The 20,726-nt window shown below is 39.7% G+C and overlaps 1 protein-coding gene across 1 annotated transcript; it reads left to right on the top strand.

Annotated features, from left to right (window-relative positions):
• The first annotated feature begins 3,518 nt into the window (after positions 1-3,518).
• Positions 3,519-4,016, top strand: LOC104091386 (uncharacterized). The gene has a single exon (XM_009596712.1). It carries the CDS (start codon positions 3,519-3,521, stop codon positions 4,014-4,016), a length of 498 nt encoding a protein of 165 aa, XP_009595007.1.
• Positions 4,017-20,726: the final 16,710 nt, after the last annotated feature.

Genomic DNA, 20,726 nt, shown 5'->3' with positions numbered 1-20,726 from the left:
GAGGTCCTAGACCTCGGTTTCATGATGTGTCAATTCCTCCCGATATCGGAGGAAAGCCTCGTGATGTAGCACCGAAGCCTACAAGCATAAGGGAATATATTATGGTTATTTACAAGTTTAAAAGTTAGAATATATGAGAAAGAAAAGGCACGCCATTGAATAGACTAGTAGCCTTCGACGACGATTCCTTCCTTGATACCAGTAGGTCACCGAGCCCGGTGACGTCTTCCAAAGCAGCGAACTCAACCCCGTCTAAGAAGCCGTGGATATTGGTCACCCCCTGAGGACTCAACATACCGGCTTCACGGATCATGGCATCCGAAATCTGAGGAGAGCAACTGAGGTCGATCGCTCCAAGTTCGTCTATTGGGGTACTTTCCACGCTCTCTCTCTCTCGACCCCTCTAGCTCGGGGCGAAATGGGCTCAACCCTTTCTGGCTCGGACCTTTCAACTTGAGCTCTCTCACCGACCTCCTGTCAGGATGCTTCAACTTCAGCACTTGCCGGTTCGAGAACTTCCTGTACGGCAACGCCGGCACGCACACGGGCCACCAATTTGGAATTATCTTCCTCTTATTCTTCTGACTCGTCCCTTAATCGGCGGATTGAATCCGAATACATAGCACCGACGTCCCCCATGGGCTTGCGAGAACTCCTCGCTGGTCTTTTCTTTTTCGAGCCCAAGGAACTCGGAGCCTCTTTCCTCTTCTTCTCTTTGGCTTGCTTCGGAGCAGGGGGGTGGGGAAGGACTTCTTAGTCACCATATGGGGGCCTCATTGCAACATCCTTTCCGAGGTCTAAGAAGGAAACAATATGAGTGAGCCCGAGAAAAATCCCGAAGGATACCGTTCTTAGGAGGAAACTTACCATGATTGTGGGCATCCCATCGACCCTTCGACAACTCCATCCAAGCATGCTCTGAGTATGGCCTCTGTAACACAAGGCCTTCGACCCACTTTTTAAGTTCCAAAATTGGGTCCGACATCTGGGCCACAACTGCGACACCAAAAAATATCAATAAAGAAAGAACTAAGAAGAAAATCAGCGAGATTAAACCTTCAAAGCGGAGTACTACTTACATTTCATGTTCCATTTCTCGGGATATGGCATGTCTTCAGCAGGGATCAAGTCCGAAGTCCTTACTCGAACAAATCGGCCCATCCAGCCTCGGCGCCGACCTTCATCTATGCTCGAGAACGGAGCCTTACTGGCTCGGCGAGCAAGCTTGATCAGCCCCCCTCGATAAAGTCGGGGACTATATAGGCGCATAAGGTGGTCGAAACTAAAGGGGAATCCCTTGATTTTCTTTACAAAAAATCGGAGGAGAATCACTATTCTCCAGGAAGAGGGGTGGATCTGGTCGAGGGTCACATCATACCTCTTGCAAAAGGCAATAATGATAGGGTCTAAGGGACTCAACGTAAAGGGATAAGTGTAAACACTTAAAAATACCTCCACGTGAGTAGTGATCGATTCCTCGGACGAAGGAACCACAACATGCTTATTGACCCAGTTGCAGTCTTGTTTAACCCCAGCGAGGAGTTTTTCGGTGATTGTGCATTTATACCTCGAGACCGGCTCACATCAGCCCGTTATCAAGGAGGCCTTTTCGACCCTAAAATTAGTAACGGTCGGACACCCTACCGGAATGAATTCCTCAGGGTGGGGTTCCGCCGCAGCCTCACCGCCGGCGGGCCGTGATGAAGAAGCAGCCTCCTTTTGCGGTACGGTTTTAGAAGTTTTCTCCATTGAAGAACAGGAGAAAAGAGAATTAAGATAGTATGCAGATTGATGAGAATTCAAGAAATTTGGGTGCAAAAGTTGTAAAGCAAAGGGGTTTTTGAAGAAAAAGCAAGAGTAGGAAGAGCTTTGAACGTAAAAAGTTTGAATGAGAAAAAGCTAGGGTACTTATAGCTTGCTGGTGACAGTTCAGAACCGGTAGTGGCCGACCAACGACTGACAGAAATTTAATACCTTGATAACTGGACCGACGGGACATTTCGAGTTGTTTCTTACGTCATGAACCAGTGTACTAGTGACGTTTCGTCATTTACATCATGACCCGTCGAGGCGTAGTTCGGAAGTTCATATCGTTTCTCGTCATCTTCTCTCCGAAAAACGAGGGGACTATCTGTATACGGTCAAAACCAGGCTTGTCTTTCATATGACTGATCGAGACTAGAACATGATAGGGCAAGGTTCAAACTCGTGTTATATCGAACCATGATGCGAAGTTAGATTGCCGTGCTCGTGACCCAGAGATCGATTAAGATCGAGACCGGCTAAGATCGAGGTCGAGCAAGATCGAGACCAAGCAAGATAGAGATCGAACAAAACCAAGGGAAGCTTACTGAGCCATATAACGGAAAGCTGAAATATCCGCAATCGGACGAGAATCGCGGCGAAAATCCCGGCACGTATCAAGTAGAGACCGATTAATTAGCCTATCATGGGATTCCTTACTGTATTTAGAATTGTTCAAGAGTAGGACTCCCCTACTATATAAAGGGGGTCTGATCATTTGTAAGGGAGGGATTTTTACGCAATACAATGCAATATACTACCTCTTTTTAGCTTTCAATATCTTGTTGCTCTGTTCTTATATCATTTGAACCTTCACTTGGTTCGAGGGTGATCGAACTCAAGGGCCGAGGATATTTGATTCGTTTGGTTTGCATTCATTTCTTTCACAGTCAATTTTAATATTAATATATATATATTTTCTCGATGTGTGCTATATATATATATTATCAATTTGTGCCAAGTTATATCACGTATCCTTAAAATCACGTATAAATTCAATTATTACCCGTTTTTTGGGTAAACAGTTACAAAGGCTCAGCTTCTAATACTGACTGCTTATATGCCTGCTACTGCTAGCTTTATGTGCAAGAGAGTAGTTCCTTTTTCTAAACTTTATTTCTCGTTATTCTGTAGTATTGGTGACCTCTGAGAGATTAGCTGATTGAGATTGGCTAAGCTATGCTTTGTAATTATTCACTTGGTGATTAATTAAATAGCTTAATTACCAACAATTTTTTTTTTTTTGAAACGGTACCTTTTCTCTTCTTTTTTTATTAATTATTAAAGAGCTGTAATTAAGTCTTTAATTGTTTGGATGAACTGAAATCGTGAAGATTTTTGTTCATAACACCTGGGTTTCGGATAATTTTGAAACGGTTCATTTCGTATTAGAACTACAATTAAACCTTAATTGTTTCTGAATTTAATAATTGAGTATATTGTATTAAAATAAAAGGCAAAAGGCAAAAATATGAGAAATTAGATAAATATATTTTCTGGGAGGGGCCGCGTAGATGGTTTCTAAAAAATGGTCTGAATTCATTTATATAGTGAAGTGAAATTATGGGAAATTAATGACACATTTATTCGTCATTTCCAACTTTAAAACGTTACTACTATTTTACTTCATTAATTCCCCCTCACTCCTAATTTTCTATTAGATGTATATACTCACAAATTCTCCTCCATTCCAATATTTTTCTCAAAGACACAAGATGACAAAGCTGATGAGACTTGTAGCAATTGCCGCAGTTTCCATGTTTCTTCTCGTGACACCAATAGCACTAGCCATTGAAGAAGAGTTCGGCAATGGTGTTGATCTGTCAGATACGGATGTTATTGATTATGATCAATCGAAGTCCAACTATGATGAAGAATCATATGATTCTTCGCTATATTCAGTTCCTGGTCATAATAATAAACAAGCGTTGGCACCTGAGTCGTACCCTGGATTTCACACACAAGTGGGGGAATGTTTGGAAAAGATTTCAGACGATTGTGGAGTGATCATTTTCAACATGATATTCGATAGTGGAAAGTATAGCAATGTAGAAGAGTGTTGTGGCCAGCTTTTGACACTTGGGAGAAAATGTCATAACATTATTGTGGAGTCTACTCTTGACAGTCCTGAGTTGAAGGGAGTGAATAAAACTGAGGTTTGGGGAAATAGTGACAACCTTTGGAAGGAATGTGGTGCTTCTGCTCCCCTTTAATTAATTTTTCGTCTGTCAAGTTTATGAACAATTCTATATGTTTATGCTTTCTAATAAATTGTTAAAATCATAGTATGTGTGTAACGCTTTTTTTTTTTCTTTTTCGAGATATTATGCATGTAACGATGACATTGATTGTTTTGCTCTGTATATCTCTAGTACTTTGTAGCTACTTCATTGAATAGCTCAATACTTTTATCTAAGTACGCTATTTCATGGAGTATTTTTCTTTTTCGTTTTGGGTTTTTCGGATTTCAGAGTATGATTCTTTCCACCTAAGGAAGTTGAGAGACATTCATTTCGTGTTCGTTATTTGTTTCGGAGAGCTTGTAAAATAGAGCAAACTGAGGGCATGACTATCACAAATATTCTCGTAGGTGTTACAAATCCTGCAATCCACTTGCAACGATGGATGTCCATAACAGATTTTTGAATGTTCCGTATTCATAACAAGTTTTGGAATGATTCTGTATTCATAACAGGTTTTGGATTGGTTTTGTAACAACGAAATATTTCTATAAATAGGTTCACTGATGAACCAATTCGATACAGTTAAAAATAGAAAAATTTCTCTCTTCTAATATTATTATTCCCTGCTTATATTAAATTCTAGTTAATTACATAGCTCTTGCTATATTGTTTTTATTTCATAATACATTATCAGTACGAGCTAGAGTACTACTATAAAATTTCTATGGCCCGGTGCGTGTCCATATCATAAAATTTCTAGTATTTGACAATGCAATATATTTATTTTCACTGGTCTTGTGATAGTTTCAACATTATTTTAGTTATACAATTAGTTGCATAAATAAGCCCAGTTGATCCTTACAGAGGCATTCTGTCCCTTCAATCCTCTATATTATTTCGTAACTAACAAAGTTCAGATGTGTATTCCATTTGAATTTGCAAAGGGCTTGAGTAGACTACACTCTCATACTTTCATTGCATAAAAGCTTGTTTTTCAACGTGAAGGCATATTAGATTTTCTTAAACTTAAAGTATGAAAATCTTAATTGTTCACATGTTCTGCCTTTTTCAATTATATTCAAAACAAATGTGTGGTCATAGCTATTTGAGTATGTCATTGTTGAACGTGTCTATCTGCCCGACAAGTCTATTATGTAATTGCTGACGTATTTTTACAAATAACAATTGGCATCTCACGTTGGTTAATCTCTTTGAAATCCAAAATGAGAGTTGGTGCCTTTTTCATTTTCTTTTACTGGTATTTGTGATAAGTTAAAAAAATATATATCTATGATCCTTTTCATTTCCTTGAATTTACTTTTGGCCATCTGTTTCATATAGTTGTCTCCTGCATAGTAATATTTTAGAAAGGATTCAAGAGATATTATGACATTAATTTTATGATTCACCTAAACTATAATATAGTTTTACAAGAAATGTTCGATCACGAGAGTGGTTATATTTTATATGTCTCGTTGAAACTTAATTCACTTTTGCATATAATCACACAATGGTAATTATTTAAATGCTCTGAGTGCATATGGTCTATATGCCATTGGTTGAGGATAAGACGATGGATTCAAGTTCCAACGCACCATGAAGGTAAAATATCGGATTTGAGTCCCGATGTATGAGGATGATAAGATTCTGGGTTTGAGTCCCAACGTATTATGGCCTAATTTTGTATGGGTAAGGCATTGAGTTCAAGTCTCAATGCATCATATTAATGATATAATAATGATTGAGGTAAAATAATATGCTTTTGATAAAACTCATGAAGCCCGTCCCACTATATATGCTCAATTCTTGAAGTGAATGTGATAGTGATGCATAATAAGTCTAATGAAGACAAGTGGTTGATGAATGACGGTGGTCGTGGCAAAGACCAAATGTAACGACCCAACCGGTCGTTTTGAGTATTGTAGCCATGTTCCTCCATTAATCGCTTCTTCTATGTTCATTTATGATTATGTAACTTGCTGGGGTGGTTGGTTTGGTTCCCGGGAGGTTTCGGAGTGACTTGGGACACTTAGTCCCAAGGTTGGAAGCTTAAGTTGAAAGAGTTGACAAGAGTTTGACTTTTATATAGACGTCTCCGGAATGGAGTTTTGATGGTTTTGAAATCTTTGTATGGTGATTTTAGACTTAAAAGTATGTCCGGATATTGATTTGGAGGTCCGTAGATCGTTTTGGCTTAAATGGCAAAAGTTGGAAAGTTGAAGGTTTGGAAGGTTTGACTGAGAGTTGACTTTGTTGATACCGGGCTCGAATTTTACTTCGAAAGTTGGAGTAGGTCCGTTGTATCATTTATGACTTGTGTGCAAAATTTGAGGTCAATCGGAGTTGGTTTGATAGGTTTCGGTATTGGTTTTAGAAGTTGAACATTCATTAGTTTCGTTAGACTTGAATTGGGGTGCGATTCGTGAATTGTTGTTGTTTGATATGATTTGAGGCTTCGACTAAGTTCGTATCATGTTTTAGGACGGGTTAGTATGTGTGGATGGGGTCCCGGGGGCCTTGGGTGTGATTCGGATTGGGAATTGGACTTATGAAAATTCTGTTGGCATCAGTTCTGGTGTAACCGCACCTGCGACGTTTTGGCCGCAGGTGCGGAGCCGCATACGCGGCTAGCTGTGCGCAAATGCGAGATTTTAGGAGGCAACTGATGGGTCGCAAGTGCAAGGTATATGCCACGTTTGCGAGCCCGCAAATGCATGTTGTTTTCCGCAGAAGCGAAGTTGGGCTGGGCAAGGTCTTGGTCGCATATTGGACGGGGAGCCGCATTTCCGGAAGTGCAGGTGCAATGTTCGTCAGCAGAAGCGGACTCGCAGATGCGCAACATGGTCCACAGATGCGGAAGGGTTTCGAGTTTTCTCTCATTTTTGGACTGTGGAGCTCGGCTAGGGGCTATTTCTTAGAGGGATTTTACTATAATTCTAGAGGTAAGCAACTTTTGATCACTTTTGTCCATAAATATTGAATACCCATTAATTTTTATACCTAGATTATGTGTGTTTGAGATAAAATTTGGGAAATTTTGGACTATGTATTGGAGAGTAAGATTTGGGGATTTGAGGGTCGATTGGTGGTTGGAATTGGATGATTTTGGTGTGGTTGGACTCATAATTGAATGGGTGTTCGAATTTTATAAATTTTATCGGGTTCCAAGGCGTGGGCTCGGGGTTGACTTTTTAATTTTGGTTAAAAATCTTAGCTTTATCGTATGGAATCGATTCCTATAGCTTGTATTGATTATACTAAGTTGTTTGTGACTAGATTCGAGTCGTTCGGAGGCCGATTCGTGAGGCAAGAGCTTGTTGGAGTGGTGAGTAGTACACTTTGAGGTAAGTAACATTTCTAAACTTGAAATTGAGGGTATTTATCCCTGGAAAATATGCGCACATGCTAGGTGACAGGCGTGGGAAAGTGCACCGTGGTAATTATGATCCGGTTGTTTCTTTTGTACTGTGTTGTTATGAAATCCTGTTCTATCCATGAAATTCCTACTTGTTAGAGTAATTGGACTGTGATTCATGTTAGAAATCATATTTAGGCGATGTACTTATTCGGTTGATACCTAATGTAGTTATTTATGTTGTTTTGAGTTATCTGCTTTAACTGCAATTATGTACTCAGTTATTTGCATATCATGTCTCAGTCTCTATATTCATTTATTGTTATATCACACGTTACTATTGTTGGGTTGAGTGGTACGAGATTGTGAGCCTTGAGACTTGAGAGATTGATGACTGGGGTGGGCCTGCGAGCCGGGCTGTGAGTATTATTGTGGATCGGGTTGTACGCCGCGACATACCTTACTGGCTTATTTATTATTGTGGATCGAGCTACACGCCGCAACAGACCTTATAGACTTTATATTAGTGCTTGGGCAGGATCCGCCTCTCCGGAGTCTAACATACCAGTAGTTAGTGGAGGCACAATGATATATACACATGCTTTGGTGAGGGTCATTGATACCAGGCACCCGTACAATGCTGAGTGATGATGTGTGTGATGAGTGGGTATTTGAGATAGACAGATTGAGTACCTTGAGAGTGTGAGTACCTGGGAATATCACTGTGATACCTTACATTTGACGTGCATATTTGACATGTAGGCATAGAGATGTACCATTCCTCATGCTAGCTATACTTGACATGTTATTATCAGTGTTGGTCTTTAATTGTGAACATGGAAGCATGTCTAAATTTCTGTACAATGACCGAGCTGAATATGGAAGTTTTACTGAGTTATTTACTGTCGTTGTCATTATCTTACCTATATTGTCATTATATTGGTTATGGTTGTATCCTTCTGAGCTAGTCACTGCTTTCAGCCCAAGGTTAGTTTTGTTACTTATTTAGTACATGGGGTCGGTTGTACTCATACTACACTCTGCACTTCATCTGCAGATCCAGGTACATCTGGATGCGATGATTGCTAGATCGGTGCCTATACTTGCTTGGAGACTTCAAGGTAGCTGCTATGACATCCGCAGACCTTGGCTCTCTTCCATTTTATTATCTTCTGTATTGTTATATTTCTCAGACAATTATACTAGAGTTTTAGTTTATGATGATACTTAGTAGTGCTCATATACTCGTTGACACCAGATTTTTGGGGTGGTTGTAGTGGCATTTCAGTTATTTGTATCAGATATTTATGGGATTTCCGTTGTTTTGTTTATTAAAACGTGTTTTATTCAAATGGTTAGTTGTTATGTGATTGTCGGCTTGCCTAGCAAGTGTGTTAGTTACCAGCACGATAATTTAGAATTTTGGGTCGTGACACCAAAATAATAATAGTCATCATTATAGTAATTATAAAAGAGAGAACAATAAAGGTTCTCAAATAATCCTTCAAAAGGTGAAGGCAATATTTTTCATCAATATGGTATGAAAAATAATAAAATGATTATGGTCCTTTCCTTGAAGAGAATGTGACTTGTGATAAGCATTATGAATGTGGCAATATGCGATAAAAAATTATGAATAAGGACGTGCTAATGCACAGTTGGATAAATACCCCAACTTACCTCTAAGGGAGGTTTGAGAAAAATAAAAAGAATAAATATTATTGTGTGGTTGCATGAATATATCATCGGTCGTGTACTTATAGTACGATAAAAATATTTTGTCAGGCCTTATCAGGTATTACTAAAGGCAAAGTTAAAGCAAGAAATGTGAATTGCCTATAATGATTTTGATCGTGACAATAATAACATAGTTTTCTCTATGGAGGATATATTCACCACTTGGATGGTGTGATAAAAGATCTTGTAGTATAAAATTAATTTAGAGCTCCGGAAGTGCGAATTTGATAATATCCGAATGAATAAAATTATTCATGGCGTTGGTGTTGTAATAAGTCTAAAAAAACATTTTTAGTTTCAAAGATATTGGCCAAAGTGGTTGGCATATTGAGACTGTAAATGAAAGAAAGATTGAATATCTTCATATTACTATAATCATATCGGTTAAATATGAAAGGTTACCCGACTTTTCTCCTATTTGTACTAGACAAGTATAAGTATGATGATGGAACCACATACCACAGAAAACTAGAGGTTGACTTAAACAAATATCAATTGGCATGACCGGTTGGCCATCCCAGTTCAATTATGATGTGAAAAATGATTGCGAATTCACATTGGTATATATTCAATAATTAGGACATTCTTAAAGAATTCTCTTGTATTACTTGTTCTCATGATAAGTTGATCATTATACCAGCTAAAGTTGGGATTAAATCCCTGTATATTTGGAACATATAAAATGTGATATATATATATATATATATATATATATATATATATATATATATATATATATATATATATATATATATATATATATATATGGGTTGATTAACCTGTCATGTGGACTATTTACTATTATGTAATTTTAATAGATGTATTTATAACGTGGTCACATGTGCATTTGTAATCAACTTGCAATTTGACTTTTGCAAGGTTGCTTGCTCAAATTATTATTGCACAACTCCAAAGTGTAAAATTATGATAATTTATCTTGATAATATTCGTTTAAATCCAGCTTGGTTTAGCATATATTGTATGCCTATAATTATAGCTAAACCATTGGTTATGAGAACAAAACTCCAAAAAAAGACTTGGTATGAGATATGTTATTTAATATGAAGTAACACCTGTACGCATCAAGCCAACAAGTTATAATAAATTTTTTCTATCACAATTGGTTCAAGGCCGGGAACCAAATAATTTTCATCTAGAAATTTAAGGGTGCGATATATATTTTAATTGCTCCACTATAACACACAAAGATTGATCCCTAAAGAAAGTTGGGGATATGTGTTGGTGATTCGAACATTATGGGGAGAATATATAATAAATTATCTGAATCCTCGTAAAAGAAAACGTGAATTTAACATTCAAGAGATAATATAATTGCAAAATATTTCCAGGCGCATTCGCTGACCCAAAAATAAATATTATATTCCAGCTACAAATGATCCAATTAAAGGTCCTTGAAGGATGGAGTCTATGGCACACCTATAGCGTGATAGACTAATCGGTTCCAAAGATAAAATTTGATCATAATAAAGAGGCAGGTGCTCTAAAAGAGCACCACGATATAAAACTTTATAAGACCTCATGGGAGAGGCTCAGGTACTTGAAAATAATGAGATATCGATAAGTTATGTCTTTATTAAGTGAGGATGGAACCGATGTAAAATGATCGATGGAGATATTGTTGACATAATGTAGCGCTCAATATTATATAAGGATCTTGAGCTCAAATTTGTCATGGAATGTGGACAGATAAATGATTGGCCAAAATAAAAAATATGCAATCAAGATTGACTTCACCTGAAAAAAAGGTGAAGTTGGACGGATAGTCCCAACAACTGAAAGTATAAAGCTCTAGTGGAGGTACAAATATATTCTTGTGCAAAAGGTGAAATGAAAAATCAAGTCTATAGATATAAATACGACTTGTGGCACAAGATGTTTCGTAAATATCATGGCATTAGTTATATGGAGACATATTCTCCTGTGGTGGATGCAATCACATTCAGGTATCTTATCAGTCTAGCAATTCATAAAAAACTTGATATGCGTCTTAAGGATGTTGTCTGGCCTATTTATCTGGCTCACTGAACAACAAATGTTTTATGAAAATCCCTGAAGGATTCTAAGTGCCTGAAAATACAAAGATTCTCGGGAAACCTGTTCGATAAAGCTTCAGAAATCCTTATACGGATTGAAGCAATTAGTGCACATATGGTATAATCTCCTTAGCAATACCTATTGAAAGAAGGGTACATGTAACGACCCCAATTTTTCGCCTTAGGATATCGTGATGGAACCTAACCTCTAAGACTAGGTAAGCCTAACAAACAAGAGAATATGACAGAACTAAAGATTGAAAACATGATATAAACTACTAAGCCTCAGAAAGATATCAATACTGAACCACAATACAACATTTCCCAAAACTCGGTGAGACTGAGTCATAAGCTCTACTTGAATATACTGTAAAATCCCTAGTACAACATTGTCTACATAAAGAGTAAACAATAGCAAAAGAAGGACAGAAGGTAACTCCGAGGCCTGCGAGCGTCAGGAAGGTATACCTTGAAGTCTCCGAACTGTATGGTCCACTCACTGATGCCTAGCCTGAGTCGAGATATCTGGATCTGCACAAAAATATGCAAAAGCGTAGTATGAGTACACCAGAATGGTACTAAGTATCAAACCTAACCTCGATAGAGTAGTGACGAGGCCAGGTCAAGACACCTACTAGGACAAGATAAACAGAACAATAATATGATAACGGGAAGTAATGGAAAGCGGAGAAATGAGTGATAACAAGAAGCTCAATAACGTAAGCTAATGACAGGGTTTTAAGCAAAAAGGCAACAAGAAGGAAACACATAATGATAACCATAAATAATTAATTACGGATAAAATACTGGTAAGACATGGAGAAATAAAAGCAACAAGAACTGTTCAATCAATAAATCTTTTCAATATGAATGCACAACAAGAATCACAATCGAGGTACTGTCTCGTATTCACACTTCACAATTTCAATCCCAATCTTTCCTTATATCACCGTGTGAGCCTTAAATTTAGTTTTAAAAATTATTTTTTCCGAAATAGCTACACGTGTTTTAGCCCACCTTATCTCACCGCATGGTTTCAAGTAGTTCCCCTACTAGCAACATGCGTATCAAGTCCACATTATCTCACCGCATGCATTTCAACCCCTAGCCTTATATCACCGCATGCGTATCAATATCACAACACAATCATAACTAGCACCACAAGTTCCCATATGCCACAACTTGCCACAAAGTCAACAATACCAATATTTTCATAATAAATAGCCCATGGCTCAACCACAATGTGTATAAGAATCTTAACAATAACAAAATAAAAGTGAATAGCTCAACAAGAAAGATATCTCAACAATTAACAACTTCGCCTCAATGTGATAACTGCTTTACAACTTCAATAACAATAACTCAATAAGAAGATATTCCATGAAATAAAAACTTCAAGTAAAGTAATTCAACAATTAAAGAAGTAAAAAGACAATAAATAAGGAAATAACCTCAACCAAAGCATATATAAGAGCAAAATAACAAGTAAGAGGTAGAATAAGTGCTAACAATGTCAAATAAAGCATGTAAGGGTAGATTAACACATGTAACGGGTAGATTAACACATGTAACCGGTAACATATTATGACAATTCAATTAAAGGTATGGAAAGAGTTAAAATAATCTAAACAGGTTAAATACCACATATAGCCAGTGTACGCACTCGTCAACTTCCGTACATGTCATCCACATTACACAAATAGAACATTCAACCCAAATCCTAAGTGGTAGTTCCCACACACAAAGTTAGGCAAGATACTTACCTCAAACAAGCTAAATCAACCCACTAGTAAGCCTTTACCGCAAATATCCAACTTCGGACGACTCGAATCTAGCCAAAATAACTTAATAACATAAATACAAACCATAGGAAACTATTCCGGATAATAAAGTTGCAATCTTTAAAGAAATTCAAAAATTCAATTCAAAATGTCAACCCCAGGCCCACACCTCGGAACACGACAAAATTTATAAAATCCGAACATCATTCCGATACGAGTTCAATCATACTAAAATTATCCAATTCCGACCTCAAATCGACCTTCAAATCTTAAATTTATAGTTTAGGAAGTTTTCACACAATTTTCCAATTGTTTCAACTTAAAACACTAATTAAATGATATAAACAATGGTGGATTCATGAATAATAAGCAAATCCGAGTAAAACACTTACCCCAATCCAATCCTTGAAAATCCCCTCCAAAATCGCCCAAAACCGAGCTCTCTAACTCAAAATGTGGATAATGAAACAAATCGCTCGATTTCTCTATTTCTGCCTAGCGATTTCCGCTTCTGTGACGCTGCTTCTGCAGGTAAATTCCCGCACCTGCGGATTCCACTAAGGCACCCGACCAAGCTCACCTACGGGGCCACTTCTGTGGTCCTGCCTTGTGGTCCTGCCTCTGCTCCTGCGAGTCCGCTTCGCGGAGAGATCACCGCACCTGCAGAACCTGTACACCAGGACAATTCTCGCTTATATGGCTTATAGGCCATTTCTGCGGTGTCGCACTTGCGGCCCAAAGTGCGCAGGTGCGATTGCACCAGAACTCAACAGGCCTCCAAATCCATCAGGTCTCCAATGAGTTCGAACTCAACCCGAATCACACCCGGGGTCCACGGGACCCCGTCCGAACATACCATCCAGTTCCAAAACACATAATGAACCTACTTGAGGTCTAAAATCATATCAAACAACATATATTCTATGAATTGCACCCCAATTCAAACCTATTGAACCCATGAACATTCAACTTCCAAAACTGACGTTGATTCATATCAAACCAACTCCGAATGAACTCAAATTTTGCACACAAGTCATAAATGACGCAATAGACCTATTCCAACTTCCAAACTAAAATCCAAGCCCGGTATCAACAAAGTCAACTCTCCATCATACTCATCAACCTTCCAAACCTTTAACTTTCCAACTTTCGCCAATTCAAACAAAAATGACCTACGGGCCTCTAAATCAATATCCAGGCATACTCCTAAGTCCAAAATCGCCATATAGAGCTATCAGAATTATTAAAACTCTATTCCGGAGTCGTCTACATAAAATTCAAACTTTGGTCAACTCTTTCAACTTAAGCTTTCCAACTTTGGGACTAAGTGTCCTAATTCACTACGAAACTTCCCCGGAACCAATCGAACATAATTCAAGTCCTTGTCCAATTGGACTAAGCTGAAATCTAAAACATGGGACGGATCACCGTGATACTTCCAGAGCATGGAAACATGGAACAGTGGATGAACTGCAGATAAAGTAGGTGTCAATGCAAGCTTGTAGGCCACCTTTCCCATGCTCTCAAAGATCTCAAAGGACCGATATACCTAGGGCTCAACTTTCCCTTCTTCCTGAACCTCATCAAATCCTTCATGGGTGAAACGCGGAGCAAAACCCTCTCTCCAACCATAAATGCTACATCACAAGCCATCCAATCAGCATAACTTTTCTATCTAGACCGGGCTGAACGAAGCCGATCCTGAATCAACTTGACTTTCTCCAAGGCGTCTCGAACCAAATCTGTGCCCAATAACCTAGCCTCACCCGACTCAAACCAACCAACTGGAGAGCGGTATCGTCTCCCATATAGGGCCTCATAAGGAGCTATTTGAATACTCGATTGGTAGCTATTATTGTTGGCAAACTCTGCAAGCGGTAGAAACTGATCCTAAGAACCCCCAAAATCCATAACACAGGCATGTAGCATATCCTCTAAGATCTAAATGGGGCGCTCGAACTGTCTGTCCGTATGGTGGTGAAGTGATGTACTCAACTCAACCCATGTGTCTAACTCACGATGTACGACCATCCAGAAATGCAATGTGAACTGCGTGCCTCAATTAGAAATAATGGACACCAGCACTCCATAAAGTCGAACAATCTCGCGGATATAGATCTGAGCCAGCTGCTCTAAAGAATAGGTAGTCACTACTGGAATGAAATGAGCTGACTTAGTCAACCTATCCACAATCACTTATACTACGTCAAATTTCTTCAAAGTATGTAGGAGCCCAACAATGAAGTCCATGGTAACATGCTCCCATTTCCACTCGGGAATCTCAAGTCCCTGATGCAAACCACCCGGCCTCTGATGCTCATACTTTACTTGCTGAACATTAAGGCACCAAGCCACATACTCCACTATATCTTTCTTCATTATCGTCCACCAATAGTGCTACCTCAAATCCTAATACATATTAGCGGCACCTGGATGAATGGAGTATCGCAAACAGTGGGCCTCCTCAAGGATTAACTCACATAAGACATCTACATTAGGCACATATAACCGGCCCTGCATCCGCAACAACCCGTCATCTCTGATAGAAACCCCCTTAGCATCGTCGTGTTATATCGTGTCCTTAAGGACAAGCAAATGGGGGTTATCATACTGACGCTCTTTGATGCACTCAGATAAGGAATACCAAGAAACCACGAAATCAAGAACCCGACTAGGCTCCGAATCGTCCAATCTAACAAACTGGTTGGCTAAGGCCTTAACATCTATGGCTAGTGGCCTCTCTACTGTCGGTAGATATGCCAAACTAACCATACTCTCCGCCTCTCGACTCAAGGCATCGACCACTATATTGACCTTCCTGAGATAATACAGAATAGTGATATCATAGTCTTTAAGCAACTCTCACCATCTTCCCTGCCTCAAATTAAGAGCTTTCTGTTTGAACAGATGTTGGAGACTCTGGTGGTCGGTATAGACCTCACATGGGACACCGTAAAGATAATGCCTCCAAATCTTCAATACATGAACAATAGCTGCCAATTTTAAGTCGTGGATAGGATAATTCTTCTCATGAACCTTCAGCTTCCGAGACGTGTAGGCAATCACCTTACCGTCTTGCATCAACATCACGTCGAGCCCAACATACGACGCATCATAATATATAGTGTAAGACCCTGAGCCCATAGGCAATATCAATACTGGGACTGTAGTCAAAGTAGTCTTGAGCTTTTGAAAGCTCACGTCCCACTCCTTGAACCATCTGAAAGGAGCACCATTCTAGGTCAATCTTATCATAGGTGCAGCAATGGATGAGAAACCCTCTACGAAATGGCGATAATATCCAGCCAAACCAAGAAAACTATGAATCTCAATAGCTGAAGACGATCTGGGCCAACTCTGATCTATTTCAATCTTTTTTGGATCTACCTTAATCCCCTCACTCTACACCACATGACCCAAAAATGCCACTGAATCGAGCCAGAATTCAAACTTTGAGAATTTTGCATATAACTTCTTCTCTCTCAAGGTCTAAAGCATGGTCCTCAAATGATTCTCATGATCCTTCCGATTGCGGGAATTCACCAAGATGTCATCAATAAATACAATGAAGAATTAATCAAGATATGGCTAGAATACACTGTTCATCAGGTGCATAAATATTGCTGGGGCATTGGTCAGTCCAAATGACATCTCAAGGAAATCGTAGTGACCATACCGAGTCTTGAAGGCAGTCTTTGAAATATCCGAATCTCGAATCTTCAACTGATGATATTCTGACCTCAAGTAAATCTTTGAGAACACTCTGGTACACTGTGCGGTGGTATAAGGTTAGGGGTTGAAATGTATATGGTGAGATAAAGTGGGCTTGATACGCGTGTTGCTAGTAGGAGAACTACTTGAAGCCATGCGGTGAGATAAGGAGGGCCAAAACACATGTAGTTGTTTCGGAAAAAATAATTTTCAAAACTAAATGTAAGGCTCACGCGGTGATATAAGGAAAGATTGTGATTGAAATTGTGAAATGTGAATACGAGACAGTACCTCAGTTGTGATTCTTGTTGTACATTCATATTGAAAAGATTTATTGGTTGAATAATTCTTATTTCTTTTATTTCTCCTTGTCTTACCAGTTTTTTTGTCCGTAATTGATTATTTGTGGCTCTCGTTATATGTTTCCTTCTTGTTGCCTTTTTGCTTAAAATCGTGTCATTAGCTTACGTTATTAAACTGCTTGTTATGACTTATTTCTCCGATTTTCATTACTTCATGTTATCAAATTATTGTTCTGTTTATCTTTTCCTAGTAAGTGTCTTGACCTGGCCTCATCACTACTCTATCGAGGTTAGGCTTGATACTTACTGAGTACAGTTGTGGTGTACTCGTACTACGCTTCTACACATTTTTGTGTTGATCCAGGTACCTCGACTCAGGCTAGACATCCGTAAGTGACCCATACATTTCAGAGACTTCAAGGTATACCTGCCCGACGCTTGTAGGCCTAGAAGTCACCTTATGTCATTCTTTCGCTACTGTTTACTCTTTATCTAAACAATGTTGTACTAGGGATTTTACAGTATATTCAAATAGAGCTTATGCTTCAGTCTCACCGAGTTTTGGGAAATGTTGTATTGTGGTTCGGTATTGATATCTTTTTTAGGCTTAGTAGTTTCTATCATGTTTTCAGTCTTTATTTATGTCATATTCTCTTGTTTGTTAGGCATACCTAGTCTTAAAGACTAGGTTCCATCACGACATCCTAAGACGGTAAATTGGGGTCGTGACAAGTTAGTATCAGAGCTCTAGGTTCATAGGTGTTACGAGTCATAAGCAGGTTTAGTAGAGTCTAGCAGATCGATACGGAGACGTCTATACTTATCTTCGAGAGGCTATAGAACTATTAGGAAAGATCACTTCTTTGATTCCTTATCGTGCGAATTTGTTGACTTTGAAATCTGAATCTTTGTATTTCTATTCTCTCACAGATAGTGAGGACACACACTACTAGATCCGACAATCAGAAACCCCCGCCCCCTGCTAGATCCGCAAGAGGCAGGGCCCAGGGTAGAGGCCGAGGAAGGGCACGTGGTGCAGCTAAAGTACCTGCCCGAGCAATGACTGAAGAGCCACCAATAGCTCCAGTTGGGGGAGAGGCACCTGAGGCGCCTGTTGTCACCCGTGTACTTCAAGAGACCTAGCACAGTTCTTGAGCATGTTTAGTACTCTAGCTCAAGCGGGGGTTGATTCCACTTGCACCAGCTACATCTCAGACTGAGGGATGAGCTCTGACTTCCACGGCCCGTACACCAGAGCAATGGGTCCATGTCAATTAGGTCCCGGAGGTTATGCTAGTGCATCCTATTGTTTCGATTTAACCCGAGGTTAAGGCAGTGGCATCTAGGGAGGAGCAGCTTAGACTTGAGAGGTTCAAGTAGTATCATCCTCCTACCTACAGCGGCCTAGCTACAAAGGTATGCGCAAGGTTTTTCTAGAGAACTGCTATCGTATTCTCCGCGCCATGGGTATTGTGGAGACGAGTAGGGTTGTTTTGTTTTATATTCCAGCTGTCAGGAGCAGCGTATCAGTGGTGGCAGGCTTACGAGGAGGGTAGCCCAGTCGATGCAGATTAACTCACATGGACTTAGTTTTCAGAGATGTTCTTGAGAGAGTTTGTTCCCCGGACCCTTCGAGATGCATGGCATGCGGAGTTTGAGCAGCTACCCCAGGGTACTATGTCAATGTCAGAGTATGCTATTAGATATAGTGAGTAATCCCGACATGAACCTGCCATGGTTTCTACTATCAGGGAGAGAGTCCACAGATTCATAGAGGGGCTCAACTATTGTATTACATTTAGCATGGCTCGAGAGTTGGAGGCAGATACTCCATACCAGCAGGTGGTAGAGATCGCGCAGAGGTTAGAGGGTATGCGGGGCCGTGAAAGAAAGGACAGGGAGGACAAGAGGCCTAGAGATTCTTGGGGATATAGTGGTTCCCGCGCTCTAGCTGTAGCCCATCATGGCAGGGGCTATATGGGTCGTCTAGTCCATTCAGCACTTCCAGCTTCTAGTTGTACTCTGGCTACTCCAAGGACTCATGTTGCACATTTTGCTCAGCCACCATTTAGTGCACCTCCTGCACGAGGTGCCTTCAGCAACCAGTCTAACCGACCAGGCCAGAGCCAGATTTAGCACGCCCGCCCATCGAGAACTTATTTTGAGTACAGGGATACCAGATATATGGTGAGGGATTGCCCAGACTTAGGAGGGATGCACCTCCAAAGACTACTTAGGCTCCCCGTATTCCACCTGGTCCACAGGCCTTACAAGCCATGATTGCTGCTCCAGTTGCCATTGCACCTGCACAGCTAGCTTGGGGTAGAGGTCGCCCTAGAGGGGGAGGCCAGGCCAGATTCTATACTTTTCAGGGTAGGGCAGAGGCGGTCGCATAAGATGCAGTCATCACAAGTATGGTTCTGGTTTGTCATAGGGATGCATCAGTCTTATTTGATCTGGGATCCACTTACTGATATGTGTCATCTTACTTTGCTCTGTATTTAGATATATCTCGTGATTCTTTGGGTTCTACTGTATATGTGTCCACGCATGTGGAAAATTCTATTATTGTGGACGTGTGTATCGGTCGTGTTTAATTGTTATTGGTGGTTTTGAGACCAGAGTTGATGCATTATTACTCTTTATGGTAGACGTTGATGTTATCTTGGGCATGGACTGGTTGTTACCCTATCATGCTATTCTTGATTGTCACGCTAAGACTGTGAGATTGGCTATGCTAGGTTAGCCGCGGTAAGAGTGGATGGGTATATTGGATTATACTCCTAGTAGGGTTGTGTCCTTTTCAAAGGCTTAGCGAATGGTTAAAAAGGGGTGTGATGCATATCTAGCATTTGTAAGAGATTTCAATGCTGATACTCCTATCGTTGAGTCAGTTCCAGTAGTGAGAGACTTCCCAAATGTATTTTCAGCAAATCTTCCGGGGATGCCGCCCAAAAGAGATATTGATTTTGACATTGAATTATTGTCGGGCACTCTAGCCCATTTCTATCCCACCCTATCATATGGCACCAGTAGAGTTAAAGGAGTAGCAGCAAGAGTTGCTTGATAAAGGTTTCATGCGGCCTAGTGTGTCACTTTGGATTGTCCTGGCTCTGTTTGTGAAGAAGAAGGATGATTCTATGTGGATGTGTATTAATTATAGGCAATTATCAATATCACAACACAATCACAACTCGCACCACAAGTGCCCATATGCCACATCTTGCCACAACGTCAACAATACCAATGTTTTCACAACAAATAGCCCATTGGCTCAACCACAATTCAATAATAACAAAATAAAAGTGAATAGCTCAACAAAAAAGATATCTCAACAATTAACGACTTTGCCTTAATGTGATAACAGCTTTACAACTTCAACACCAATAACTCAACAAGAAGATATTCCATGAAATAACAACTTCAAGTAAAGTAATTCAACAATTAAAGAAGTAACAAGACAATAAGAAAGGCAATAACCTCAACCAAAGCATATATGTCACGACCCCAATTTTCCTCCGTAGAATGTTGTGATGGCACCTAGTCTCTAAGACTAGGTAAGCCTAACATACATGCGGAATATAACTGAAATAACAAATAAACTCTCAAATACTCAACTGTTATTATAAGAAAACTCCGCAACTCAGCAAATACAAACTTCCCCAAAATCAGGTGATAGCAAGTCACAAGCTCTATGAGTAAGTACTGATCATCCTTATACAATAGTGTGTCTACAAAGAGAACTAAAATGAAATATACTAGATAGAGGGTGACTCCGAGGCTTACGGACGCCGGTAAGT

Source organism: Nicotiana tomentosiformis, chromosome 5, assembly GCF_000390325.3.
Source record: "Nicotiana tomentosiformis chromosome 5, ASM39032v3, whole genome shotgun sequence".
Taxonomy (NCBI): Eukaryota; Viridiplantae; Streptophyta; class Magnoliopsida; order Solanales; family Solanaceae; genus Nicotiana; species Nicotiana tomentosiformis.
The sequence above is the reverse complement of the archived record's forward strand: the minus strand, read 5'-3'. Positions and strand labels throughout refer to the sequence as shown.

Bases quoted from the DNA above. Each gene is read 5' to 3' on its own strand.
- LOC104091386 (XM_009596712.1), top strand. From the start codon at position 3,519: ATGACAAAGCTGATGAGACTTGTAGCAATTGCCGCAGTTTCCATGTTT.